General features: G+C 31.0%; 2 protein-coding genes and 1 pseudogene across 2 annotated transcripts; 1 reads left to right on the top strand and 2 right to left on the bottom strand.

Moving 5' to 3' along the window:
• Positions 1-320: 320 nt before the first annotated feature.
• LOC120184377 (nudix hydrolase 18, mitochondrial-like) lies at positions 321-1,414 on the bottom strand. Its single transcript, XM_039188867.1, has 5 exons — positions 1,324-1,414; positions 1,122-1,227; positions 919-1,002; positions 580-708; positions 321-447 (listed from the first exon to the last, which is right to left on the bottom strand). Exons 1-5 carry the CDS (start codon positions 1,395-1,397, stop codon positions 358-360), a joined length of 483 nt encoding a protein of 160 aa, XP_039044798.1. The 5' UTR covers positions 1,398-1,414; the 3' UTR covers positions 321-357.
• Positions 1,415-5,537: 4,123 nt separating this feature from the next.
• On the bottom strand, positions 5,538-8,509 carry LOC120184346 (annotated as a pseudogene).
• A 3,691-nt stretch (positions 8,510-12,200) lies between these two features.
• On the top strand, positions 12,201-13,169 carry LOC120184223. Its single transcript, XM_039188743.1, has 2 exons — positions 12,201-12,528; positions 12,613-13,169. Exons 1-2 carry the CDS (start codon positions 12,201-12,203, stop codon positions 13,167-13,169), a joined length of 885 nt encoding a protein of 294 aa, XP_039044674.1.
• The last annotated feature ends 716 nt before the right edge of the window (positions 13,170-13,885 follow it).

Below are 13,885 nucleotides of genomic sequence, written 5' to 3'. Positions count from 1 at the left end.
CAATATCAGGGTCATTTGGGTCACATTTTTTTCTCATCAGACTCGGATTTTTTAAAATATTTATTTTTAACACATATATTCAAACATGAATATTAAATATAATTTAAAGAATTTATTAAATATATTATCGGTGTAGAATAATTTTACAAGTGGTATTAAGATGACGACAAATATTCTAAATATTTGTCCAGAAATAAAAAAAAAATCACAATACTTATCATCTTAAGACCCCACTCATAAAATTATAATTTTACAAACAATATATAAAATAATTATTATTAAGAAATATTTTTGAGAAATACATAGATTTTGCTGGGAACAATGAAAATAGAGAGATTTGGTGCTTTGTTGTTGGTGCTACAAAGAGTTGACTCTTTGAACCAGAATGTCCAAGGCTTCTTTCATCCACCAATGCTGGCAAACGTCCCTTGCTTCTTTCACATTCATCTAATTCAAGTTAAATCTTTTTCTTAAATACCAATATATATATATTTGATATAAATATAATTATTTTTTAAAAAATATATATTATGGATAAGAAAAATAAATAAATAAATAAAGTGAGAGAGAATAGGTTACCCATGCTCTTTGGCGGACGTGCTGCTCAGGCCAAAAGTCGAGCTCTTCCTTGACCAGCAAAGGAAACATGCAACCTTCATAAAATGTGCCATGGTTTTTGCTTATGAAGTACCATTTCCCCAACTCACACTGTTCGTTTTCCAGCCATAATTTAACCATTTTAGTTCAATAAAAACCACAACGCATCAAATATTTATATTTATATTTTCAAAATAAAATAAATTTGGGTAATAAATTAGAATATTCAAATGCAAATCTTATCTAAATAAAAAATGAAATAAATATCTACGTATGTAAGCAAAAGCAGTATTAAGAGTTGAATTAATTAATAAAACCGACCTCAACGTTGCCTAAAACACCAGCTTCTTCAATTGATTCTCTTAAAGCAGCTTCCTCTATGGATTCGTCAATCTCCCAACCTCCCTGTTCATTTTCAATACGTCAGATTTAGGGTTAGTCTGCTCAAACAAATTTAATAATTAATTCTTTAATTTGTCTATTTTTTTTTAATAAAAAAAAAGGAGAAATGGATGAATATATACCTTAGGAAACATCATTTTAGGACCTTTCTGGGAGGAGATGACAAGAACTTCCAAATCATTAGTAATGGTTCCGTCGGTGCGACATTTGAATCTATAGGGAATGCAGCTGCAAAAAAATTCACCCGATTTTTGAACAAATTAAATCAAATTTCTCAAAGCCAAACAGATTTCCGGCCCAGACAGACAGAGAGATGCGACTCACCCGACAACTTGGCGGCGGCCGAGGTTGTCGTATCGCTGCAATTCCCTTCCGGTTCGAGCAACCATGCACATCATCAAAATAAATTCCAAGGTTTCCAAGATCACGTTGAAGAGGATGAAAACTCTGGAATATTACGGGCTATTTATACGAACATCACAAAGGGGTGTCGGAAAATGGTTAAACCCAAATATAATTCATGGCAAATTGTAAATAAGATGGTTATTTCTAGAAGAAGAAGAAAAAAAAACAGATTAATTAGCTATTTTATTTTTATTAATCAATTCATCATACCAAGTATAAAAACAAATTATACACTTTTAGTTTCCATGAGTTAAATTAGAAAGATGATATATTTAGTTTTAAAACAGAAATTATTAAATGCATTTTATAAATTATTTTAAAATTCATTAATTGATTTAAGTGATAAAATATATTATTTTTTAAAAATTTAAATTTAAACAATCACATCTATATAAAATGTATGAATGTTGTCGGTAGTTTATTTTTTAATAAAATTTCATTTTATAATCATTCTAGATTATTTAAAATAAAAATTATTGTGCACTTTGTTGGTTGAGTATGTATTCTAGAAAATAAAGTTTAAAATTGATTTTTAGCTATATAATAATGTTTATAATTAATAAAAAATAATGTTTATAAAAGCATAATTTAATATTTGAATTCTTGTTAGAAAACAATCCTTATATTAAAAATGTGTTTAGTATTACCGTATTTTTCAACTTAAAAAAGTTCATAAATGATAAATATTAAAATTTAAAAGTAAATCGTCAGAATATATTTTTATTAAAATCATTTCTTAAAAATAACTTATTAATATTTTTACATTTCTATTATTATGTTTAAAAAAAATATTCTATGCATGTTGGATCTTGAATTGGAAACTGACGTAAAGCCAAGGAGAAATTGGTTACAGCACTGTTAGCTTCAGTTGGGGCTCTGCTGATGTGATTGTACCTGCTTTGCATTTTCATTTAGTGTATGCTGTTGGCTTAGGTTGTTTCTAAGTCTAGCCGACAGTATTGCATATGCCATTATTCAATAAAACCACTCGTATTGTTGTTAAGGGAGATCGTTTTTTCTGTTGATTATTTTAATTTTTCTTTAAGTTTCTTTCTTTCATGTTTTGATATTCGAAATTGTTGGTGTGTTAAGTTTATGTGCGTCGTTGTTCCACTTGTTAATAATTTTGTTTATCAGGTTATCACTATGTAATCATTGTTATATTTTATTTTCAATAGTCTTATTTAGTCTGTAATTGACAAGACTTTATTAATACAATTTTTAATAAATAAAACATATCGATTATTTTTAAATATAAAAAAAAAAAAATAAACCACTCATACTCTTTTCCTTCTTTTAATATCTCCAACCGAGTCGTAGGTTTCGGTTTTAAAGGGTCCAATTTACTTTAGAGAGGGAGGAGAGAGAGGGGAGAGAGGGAGAGATAGAGGGAGGAGAGGGAGAGGGAGAGGAGAGAGAGAGAGAGAGAGAGAGAGGGAGAGGGAGAGAGAGGGAGAGAGAAAGAGAGGGAAAGGGAGAGGGGAGCGAGAGAGAGGGAGAGAGAGAGAGAGAGAGGGTTTAGTTTTAATTAACGTGAGTCAGGATGAGAGAGAGAGAGGGTTTAGTTTTAGTTAACATGAGTCAGGATGAGAGTGACCCAAAGATGGATAGAGGAGGCTATTAGGAGTATTTTTATTCTTGAAATTTTTAAAAATTTATGTAGTTTAAGGTTTTTAATATTTTACATCTAAATATTTTTATAATTTTTATATTTTACATCTAAAATTTATTACTAAAATAGATCAAAATTAATAGTTTAGGTACTAAATATATTAAACTTTTAACGACATTAATACTAAAATGAAATAAAAATTAAATATTAAGTATGATTTAAAAAAATAAATTTTAAGTATTAAAATTGATAAAAACTGATAGTTTAGGTATTAAGTGCGTAGTTTACCTTATTATTTAAGATCAAATTATTAACGTCATAAAAAATTATCACTCAATAAATATATGACATATTATTTTCTTAAAAATAAAATTCTTAGTTTTTAAAGAAAATTTCTAGAACTCCCGATGAGTAGTAATTAACATTACTAACGATGAACACTGATAAATTAATTTATAAAATGTTGAAATTATAAAGTACTCACCGTATAATTATAATTTAGTTGAAAATCTAATTGTAATTTATTTAAAATACAATATTAATTATATTAATTTTTAATCTAATTTTTTTTATTATAATTAGATCAAATAATAATCCCTAAATTAAAAAACCTTAATTTATTTTAAATCTTTGAACTTTGAAATTCCGGCCACAGTCGATATCCTCTGTTGCTGTCGATTTAATATTGCATTCATCTCTCCCGACGTGGACGCCGTCCATCGCCGTTCGTGCAAACAACCCGTGAAGGTAAGCTTGATTAATTTTATTTTATTTCGAATTTGGACCAAATCGTCACTGGTGGGTGGTGACTCATGATCACTGGCTATCAGAGCCATCACCAGCAATAGCCGTGGATGTCAGTGTGAGAGTGTCCCTCTAATCATCCTTCGTTAATCCCCTTGTTCCTAAACCCTAACAATAACCATAATCTTGATTTTCCAATTAATCCAATTATAGAACCCTAATTTTGAAATTGATTACCATAATTCCCAAATTATAACCCCAATCAAAAGTATTGAACGTTAATTCCTACATTCGAACTGTTTTTTAAATGAACCGAGCTTGAACGAAAAATGTTATATTGGTGTTCGTTTATTTATTTTTGAAGGTGTTCCTGTTCAGTTAAATTTTCAATATCGTGTTCACGTTCATGTTCGTTTATTTATTTTTAAAGATGTTCGTGTTCGTTTATTTATTGTTCACGAACATGTTCATTTAATGTTCATGAACGTGTTCATTTATATGTTCACGAACACGTTCATGAATATGTTCGTTTAGTGTTCGTTTAATGTTCGCGAACATGTTCGTTTATATGTTCACGAACGGGTTCCTGAACATGTTCGTTTAGCGTTTGTTTTTATCGTTAGTTTATATATTCGATTTTTAATTTCATTTGCAAGCTAAAAAATGATAAAATTACGCCACTGATGCTTAAACTCTTTAAAATTCATAGTTTAAAATACAACTTTTATTATGTGTTCTATTTAATCCTTATCTTCACCAAAATTTAAAGAGTAAAAAATAAAAGGAAAAGGAGAATCGGGTAAACGAGTTTATTCATGAACATAAATGAACAAGTTGATAAGCGAGCTCATAAACAAACTGAACACACCTCTGTTCGTGTTCGTTTGTTTATTAAATGAACATAAAATTTTTGTTCATGTTCGCTGATTTAGCTTAACAAACGAACATAAACGAACGTTATACGAATGGTTCACGAACAGTTCATATAACACTCTGTCCACTTACAACCCTAGTTGTCATCTGATTGTGTTAGTGATTTTATACTTATTAATCATAACTGCAAAATGGAACGATGGAGGAGCTAAAGGGGAGGGATGCCAATTTAAAAAATATAGAAAGATGGATTAAATGATAAAACATTTAAATGTTGAAAATTAAGTTTTTAGAATTAGAATTAAAATAAAGTGTAAAAACTGAGAAAATAATTTATTATTACATCAATTTTATAAACTTTTTTTTTAAAAATTGGTTATCATTTTATAATATTTTATAGTTGAAAAACTCAACAAAAATGTTCATATAGCTAAAGGAATACTTGTGTGCTTCACTCTTATTTTAATAATTATTTGAGCTGACTTAATATTTTCCAGCAATACTAAAATGAGACCACAAATTCAAACACGTTTAAACGTGCAATAATGCATAAAATCTAAACATCGTCAACGTCCATTTCATTATCTTTGAATAAATACTGTCTTGTAAAAAATTAATAAAAAAATGTTATATTCAAAAGTAAAAAGAATAATTGAATCTTACCATTCATATTCAATGCCAACTTCCGAATATTCGAGTTATTCGAGTTTAATTAGGTAAATATGACTACTTTTCATTCATATCCACTTGATAACGCTTATTACACTTAAAATAGCTACAAACATTAGTAAAATTAAAATAACTGCTACAAGATGCATTCATTAAGTAAAAAGGATCAATTTTATATGGTAAAAGTGTAAAAATAACAGCCTAAACAAATCTGTCTCGTGGTAGAACCCCTAGAAGTTAATCCGATGCCCTATGCCACCCATATGCACCAACAACTTGATAGCCGACAATTTTCCAGCTAAATATCTACCAAAAATCATAGAGAATTTTCTATGACAGAATGGATGGAAATGAAATCAAGCCTGTTACTCGCATTTGATGGACCTGTATATGTGACGGACAAAGAGTAGCGAGGCACGGAAACCAACTGTCCCGAGCATGAGGAAGAATCCGTAGCAGATGCAGGCCATATAACCAAAGAAGAACGAGGTTTGCATAAAGCCAGACATGTCAGATCGAGCGTAGTAATAATACAAGCAGTAGGCATAGATAAAGATGCCGGTTGATCCACCACAGATGAAAGACCTGTAACAAATTAGAGACTCGGATTAGTGAAGTGAAAGACTAGTAACGCTTAATGTCATCATTAATAAAGTCCATACCACCACTAAGTTTGAACGGAACAAAAAAGTTATGATCAAACAGATTCAACAATCAAACACGATAAAGAGGACAAATGAACCAACCCCAAGCTAACAGAGAATAATTTTCTCTTGACAATTCTTCAATTAAACACAATATTCATCAAAATGCCAAAACAATTTTCATGAACCGCAAACTGGAAGAGCGAAAGGGGAGAATAATAGAATGAAACTCCAAATTTTATAACATTTACGAAGTGCAAGGCTGAAAAGAAGCATAGATGTGAATGCAGAATTAGATAACTTATGTACCTCCACCACCATTCATGATCTTCAGCAGCAAGTTGGAAATATGTCAAAGCCACAGTTATAAAGCAGTGACAATCAGAAGGATGATGAAGACAATAAACAAGATGCTGTATATGGTATAGATCCTGTGGCCCCAGACGCTGGCGAATATGTAGTAAAGCTCGATATAGATAGCACTAAATGGAAGAAATCCAGCCATTGCCATCTGAGGGATGGCACTCCTGTACCAAGGCAATGGTGGAATCTCTCGAGGATATTTTGTGGTGCGGCACGGAGCTTGAAACTCTGCCTTGCTATTTTTGCCAGCAATTCCACCCAGAACAAGCAATGGAGATGTCACTAGTGTCCATATAAGGACTATTACTACAATAGTTCCAAAAGGCAGTGCAGCAGTTGCACTGTATACGATAGCAACCGTGTTAAGGAAGCAGAATGTGAGAAACAACGGACCACAGAAAAGGCAGCCAGTCAATAACAGATTCCTAACCTGTCATTCAGAGAAATGATATAAATACATTACCAAAGACAAAATTATAGTAGCATCACATTGAAAATTCCAAACTAACAAACTCCATCTATACCTACCCAGTTGTTTCCTTCAAGCTGACAGTAGAAAGAAGTTGCTGTATATCCTGCAATTCCTGATGTAAGTGCATATATGACCACCAGGGCAGTGAATAGAGCTCCTCGATTGTATGGATAAAAGACACCAACCAATGCAAGCATAAAAATGAAAACCGTTCTGATAATTATACAAAGGATCAGAAACTAGATAGAGGAACATCAACACATCTCTAGTCCACAAATCTGAAAGAACATAAATGCCAAATACATGGGATCCTTACAAAGTAAATAGCTGTGTTCCAGATCCAAGACAAGCAGCAAATAAAGATTTGTACTTTGGAAACCGGAATACATCTCCATGAATATACTTCCATCCAGTTTCCTCTTGGTCATCAGCTGCTTCTTCATCTTGCCCATACCTTTCATAACAAATCGAACATTTAAAGCAACCAATGACAAAGGAGAAATAACAAAAATATGAGAAAATGTACAAATAGATTTAATAGATCTCACTTGATGAAATCATTCTTCAAGACCCGCATGAGAATCGTTGCAAGGAAACCAGTCAAAAGGAGAACAGTAACACAAGAGTTTATAATCGAAAACCAATGAATCTCCAAATGATGTGGCAAAGAAGAAGACATAGAATACTTGTCCATCCTCTTCTCGAAAGGAGTATCAGTTTCCTTCCATTTCACAGAATACATAAACTCAGCATCAACTTCCTTATCCTCGGTCAAGTCCACAAGCGAATGAGGATCCATCCTTGCGTTGACCTCAATAACACGGTCTTTGTTATAAAGGACGTCGAACTGGATATGCTTGAAAAGGAAATACTTGTACTCGCTTGGATCAGTTTTGCCTTCCTTATCAACTTTTCCAATAAAACCCCAGATTGGCAAATCATCATAGTACATTTGGAAATAATAGTCCTTGTCAACTGCCTTTCGAAAATAGGCAACCTCATCTTTAGAGAGATTCTTCTTACAAACAACAGAAGAATCTTTTTCCTCTTTAAAATTCAATTTATAAGGAGCACTAACAAGTCGATCTCCATTCAAAACCTCACCTAAAGCTTCTTTTTTCTCCGTTACAAGATCTAAATTCCATTGGAAAATTATAACATTTTATTGAAATCCAAATTAAATTGGTTAAGGTAACAAATTAACAAAAAAATTAAAAGAGAAAAAAAGCACCTGGAGAACAGAATGGCAGATCAAAGTAGCGATAGGTTTCACTGGAAACAAACAAAGCAAATTAAAAAAAGCTAATTTAAATGAAAAAACAAAACAACGTGTCAAACGCAATGAGATCAGAATTCAGTTGAAGTTAATTTAAATACTCCAAAAAACGGTATCATGAAACGAAAATAAAAGCATTGTGATTCGGGATGCGAAGGATGAACGACACTCAGAAGTAAACTCCGATTTACCAATAGAAACACGAAACGATAGGATTACCTTGGATTGTGGAAGGGGCCAACCTTATTGGCGTAAAGTGGGACAGGTTCACCGTCTTTGTAACGGTGATCGGAAGCGTCGGATGTAACATAGGAAAGGCAATTGAGGATCAAAACTCCGACGAATACGAACGTCGAAAAATCGCCGGCCCTCCTCATTTTCCGGTGATAAAATGGACTAGGGGAAAGGGAGAGGAAATCTGAAATGTTTTTGAGTGTCGAAAACAACTGAACCAGTGGTGGAATTTAAAATATATAAATAAAAACTTTTTATTGTTTTCTAAAATTCCATTTATCTCATAAGTTAAGTTAATAACATTTCCTTAAAAAATAATAAAAAATACTGATTTAATAACTTATTTCTATTTTTGTTTTGGATGTCAACGAAATTTTCGGCATACTTTTTAAGGTTTTTTCAACTAGCGATGTAAAATGTTTTTGAAGGTACAAGGGAATTCATCCATATAATTATTTTTATTTTTTATTTTTTTATATTTTTGAGTTTTTAAAATGAATGTCATAATGATATAGATATAATTTATAAATATAAAAAATAAATTTATTAAATCATTTATGATTATGATTTAAATTATTACATCATTATTTTTGTTAATGGTATAATGAAGATGATTCAAATATAACCGAGAATTGTTTCAGATAAATTACACGTTTAGTACTAAACCTATTAATTTTATTATTTTTTGTTACCTAAATTTTATTATTTTAAAACCAAATTTAGTGTTTAGTTTAGGTTTCAAGTTGATATCTCATCATTAAAAATTAACGGAACTGCTTACACAGAATTTTTATTTTTTAATGATGATGTGACATTATATTATGGTGACATGTCAATATCACCGTTAAGTTTTTAACGGTAGTATATTAAAATAAAACTTAAATTGATCTTGAAAAAAGAAATGAAGTTTAGATACCAAAATGAGATAAAAATAATAGTTTAAGTATTAAATATGTAGTTTACCTTGATTTTTTTATGATAGAAACTATCAAATCAACTCATGCTAAGTTGAAGTCATCTTTTGGAGTTATTCCAAAACATAGTTTGAGGGAGACTCAAATTTGATCCCGACTGATCCACCATTCAGCTCTTGTTAAACTATCGGCTACTTTTTTTGGTTCCTTCTCACATGTCGGATCTTAATTTCTCAATCATGCTTCAATAACTTACGAATAGCTTTAGCTATCGAGTTCCCTTCTAGTATCCAAACATCGTCCTTAATCACTTTGCTTAATCCATGCAATCGAACTCTAATCTTAGTTTCCTTATTCCTACCCTCCATGCATGTTTGAGAACGTCGTGGATAGCCCAAATTTGTACCATAAGGATCAAACATCTTATCATAATGTGTGTAAGTTGTAAATCTATGTCCTTTTTCATTTTTAATCATGTCATAATATGTCGTTGTCTCATCCTCAACTCACACAGCATCATCAATGATATTGCATGACATGTTGGGAATCACGGTCTTTCCTGCTTCGTGAAGTTAAGAGAAGCAGTTAGAGATTAAGGATAGTAAAGAGAGCACAAGAGTATAATTCTCCAATTTGGAGATTCTTCCACTATACAAAAGAATAGTATGATTACAAGGATGTGTTCACAAGATTTTACTCACACTTGGTGGCTCACTCAAGCTTGAGGATAAAGACTTTTCAAGCTATCTCTCTTCTCTCTCAAAGAGGCTCTCTAACTCTCTAGTTTCTCACTTTAAGAAGTGGATTCTCTTAGTGTTCTTGGATTTTTTTTATGGTTAGGAATAAAGTTTCTCACCCCTATTTATAATACTCCACTTCCACAATGAATGGTGGAGATTACTTACATCCAAGGGTGGAGATTAATTATCTAGAATGCTCCACACACTCGAAGAAGTTCTACACTCTTCCACTCCCTTCCATATTCTTTCATACTCTTCCATAAGGTTCCACACATCTCTAGAATATTCCAGAGGATTCTACATTCTTCCACAAGCTTCTAGAGAGTTCTACACTTATCTAGAGTTCTCCGGAATGTTCTAGAAAATTCTACACTTCTCCAGAAAGCTCTAGAATTTTATATAACCTCTCCAATTAAGGAGAGATCCAACATGACCAACTATCTGCAAACTAAAGAGACAAAGGGTTTAGCATTACGTACACTACAAGAAATTATATTTTCAGAGACATTAAGAATGATCACAAAAAGTATCAAATTTAGTCATTGAATATCATAGTGACAAAAATTTTGAATTGTCAATTGTCGTCACTAATAACTCTGTTACTATTATATTAGTGACGATTTATTTAATTTTATCACAATTACTTATGTTTTTTGTGACTACATTTTTTTGACACAAAAAGATTAATAACAGTTAAACAATTTAGAAAGTAATATTATTCTCATTAGTGACAAATATTTTATCACAATTACATAATTAAATTGATTAATTAAAATAAAATATTTATTTTTAAATTAATTATAGTAGATATATTCCAATTTTTATTTGTAATCGTCTTTTATAGGAACTTACATTATAATCATTGTCATATCACCCTAATCTGATTTGATTAAAGGATCTAGTGTGTCATCATACTAGACCAACTGGTTGATGATTCCACGTGTTATTCTTTAATAAATTAATATAATACATGGCTTTCAAGAACATCGAACCTGGAACCTTCATGTTAAAAGTGCAACGCTTACTCATTGTGCTAAGAAAGAAATATTTGTTTTTGACAAAAAATAATATTTAGGTCAAACTATTTTTAGGATTAATTTTATTTATTTTATGTTAATTATAATATTCATTATCATTTTAATAATTTAATTAATTTTTTTATAATTTCTCATATAAAATATGTTTGCGGAAGAAAAATATAAACAATAATTAGGTTGGTTTTAAAATATAAACATATAAATATTAAGATTTAAACCTAAAATAATATCAAGTGTCCTTAAATTGTATTTAATAAAATAAAATAATAATATTTAACAATGTATTAACCCCTTGTGGTGGAATTCTTAAATTTAAAAAAAGTACTAATAATTAATTGATGTTAGCAAAATTCACATATATCTCAATAAAGATCATATGTTAAATATAAAAAATAATATTTTTTTTTAAAATTAATCATAATTGAAGATTAAATTATACTTTCAAAGTTTATAGTGACCAAATAGAAATATGACACAATTATTCACTTAAATTGTAACAAAAATAATTGTCATCACAAATCACCAACAATGATTAGTGACAAAATGTTTTCATCACAATTATAAATGATAATAGTGACTACTTAATATATTGTCACTATTACAATTTTCCTCTCGAAAAATAAGTTGGTGCCAATTCGACCCTATTATTAGTGACTAATTAATAATGACAACTTGTTTTTTGTCACAATATAATACTATTAGTGATCAGTTACTTGTGATGTACTTTAAAATTGTCTCAATTATTACTTAAAAAGTGACTAAAAAAATAAGTCGCAATTACTCATTTTAAAAGAGACAAAAATATTTTTTTTGACACAAATATCATATTTTCTGTGACGAAATAATTTAATGTCACAATTAAATTGTCACTAAAAATCTTATTTTTTGTGATGGTGACCTACATACGTTTAACTTGGCTATGCTGGGTAAACATATTTGGCGGCTCATTACGCATCCTAATTGCATACTTTCTCGTGTTCTGAGGATGAAATACTTTCCCCATGTAGATATCCTTACCGCTAAGGTTGGGGGACGAGCTCGTACGCTTGGAAAGACATCCACAAAGCAATTCAAACATTTTTCGGTGCATTCTATTGGCGTACATGAATGAATAGTAAGTTAAATTTAGTTTAGGACAAATGGGGAGGGTTTTCAAGGGTTTCCATCAATGGTGATTATTCCTCTATCCCCATGGACCGGTTCTGAGCTACGATATTTATGCATGTTAATCTTCCCAGTTGGGGTAACCACAATTCAAGAGTCTACTTCGTTAGGTCAGGATATTGGTGGCTCCAACGTCCGACCCATTCTACAGAGACAACGTTTAGAGTGTGGAGAACGATTGCGAAGCTGCAGGTTCTACCAAAGATACGAGTTTTCACTTGGCGTGCGGCGCACGGAGGCCTCCCTGTAGGACGCCAACTTTGGGAGGCAAGTATAAGAGATGGTTTATGTCCCATGTGTTGTTTGGAGGAGGAAACTATACTGCATGCGTTGAGAGATTGTTTGTATGTCCAGGCAACATTTGCCTTAGCAGTTTATTGTGGTAACTTTCTATCTAACCAGATCATTTCTAATTAACTCTAGTTAGAAGCGATTTTATCTACACTTGGTGTGGGCGATTTTGTAGGGTTCATAGTTCTTCTCTGGATTGTGTGGAACGGTCGCAATACCAAGACTTATGACGACAAATTGCAACCTCTATGGCTTATCGCGACCAACGCTAAGTTGCTACAACAGGAGAATCTTTCGGCCCGGAACAACTGTGCTCAAACCAAACCACGTCATCACTCATCGGCCAGGGCTTTTTCTGCTGGTAACAGGACGCATCCTCCTTATCACTCGGGGTCTTCTATGCAGGCCGATAATGGCCGTTGGATACCTCTCGTTCATAGTTTTGTCAAGGTCAACGTTGATGGCGCCTTTAGTTCCCAACAGAGGTTAGCCACTGTGGGTGTTATTGCTCGCGACTCGACGGGACTGCCGTTGCGTGGTATGACTATTTCCTCTCTTTCCTGTGTGGAAGTCGGATTGGGGAAAATACATGCTTTTGTTGCTGGTTTAAAGTTTGCTTGTGAGAATCAATGGAAAAAGGTGGTGTTTGAGTCCGATTCATCCCTGGTTGTTAACAAATTGAACTGTGTCACAGAGGATCTCTCCACCCTTGGCTTTCATCTCCAGATATAGTTTCAGTGTTTTTCAAAACTAAATTTTGTAGTAAGATATCAAATAAATTAAAATTTTATATATATTAAATCTTATCATATTCACCATGTGAGTGAAATAAAATATTATATATATTAATATTAATGAAAAATATTTATTAAATTATAATAAGTGAAGTGACGAAGAATTTTTATATAAAATCATTAATCTCATACTTGATCTTTCCATAACTTATTTTTAATTTAAAGATTATATAAAAATAATAAAATTAATTATAAACTATTGTCTAATACACATATATAAAAGCTATTTTACATAGGTTTAACCCTTAACACTAAAATTCTAATCCTAAAACGTTAACGTTAAATTTTAAAATATAAAACTCTAAACAAAACAGGTGATATTAAAATAGACATGCGTATGTAAATTAAAATTTATACGGTTTATAAACCGAATAATTTTCTACTAATTATCATTTAAGTAAGAGAATTTTAGTAATTTCTTTATTTAATTTGTATTCAATAACTTATGCTATCAAATTTAACTTTTTAATATAATTACTTATATTTGACTTATTGATCGATTAATCTGGATCGAGTAATATTTATTATTACATTGATCCTTTTAATCCGATGTATTTTATTTACAACGTCAACATTTAAACTTATAGCTTTCCTTAAAACTTTAATAATTAATATAAATATATTATTTTTGTTCTCTTTTTTCTATTTTACTTT

This window comes from Hibiscus syriacus, unplaced genomic scaffold, assembly GCF_006381635.1.
Source record: "Hibiscus syriacus cultivar Baekdansim isolate YM2019G1 unplaced genomic scaffold, ASM638163v2 tig00003731_pilon, whole genome shotgun sequence".
NCBI classification, from domain to species: Eukaryota; Viridiplantae; Streptophyta; class Magnoliopsida; order Malvales; family Malvaceae; genus Hibiscus; species Hibiscus syriacus.
The sequence above is the reverse complement of the archived record's forward strand: the minus strand, read 5'-3'. Positions and strand labels throughout refer to the sequence as shown.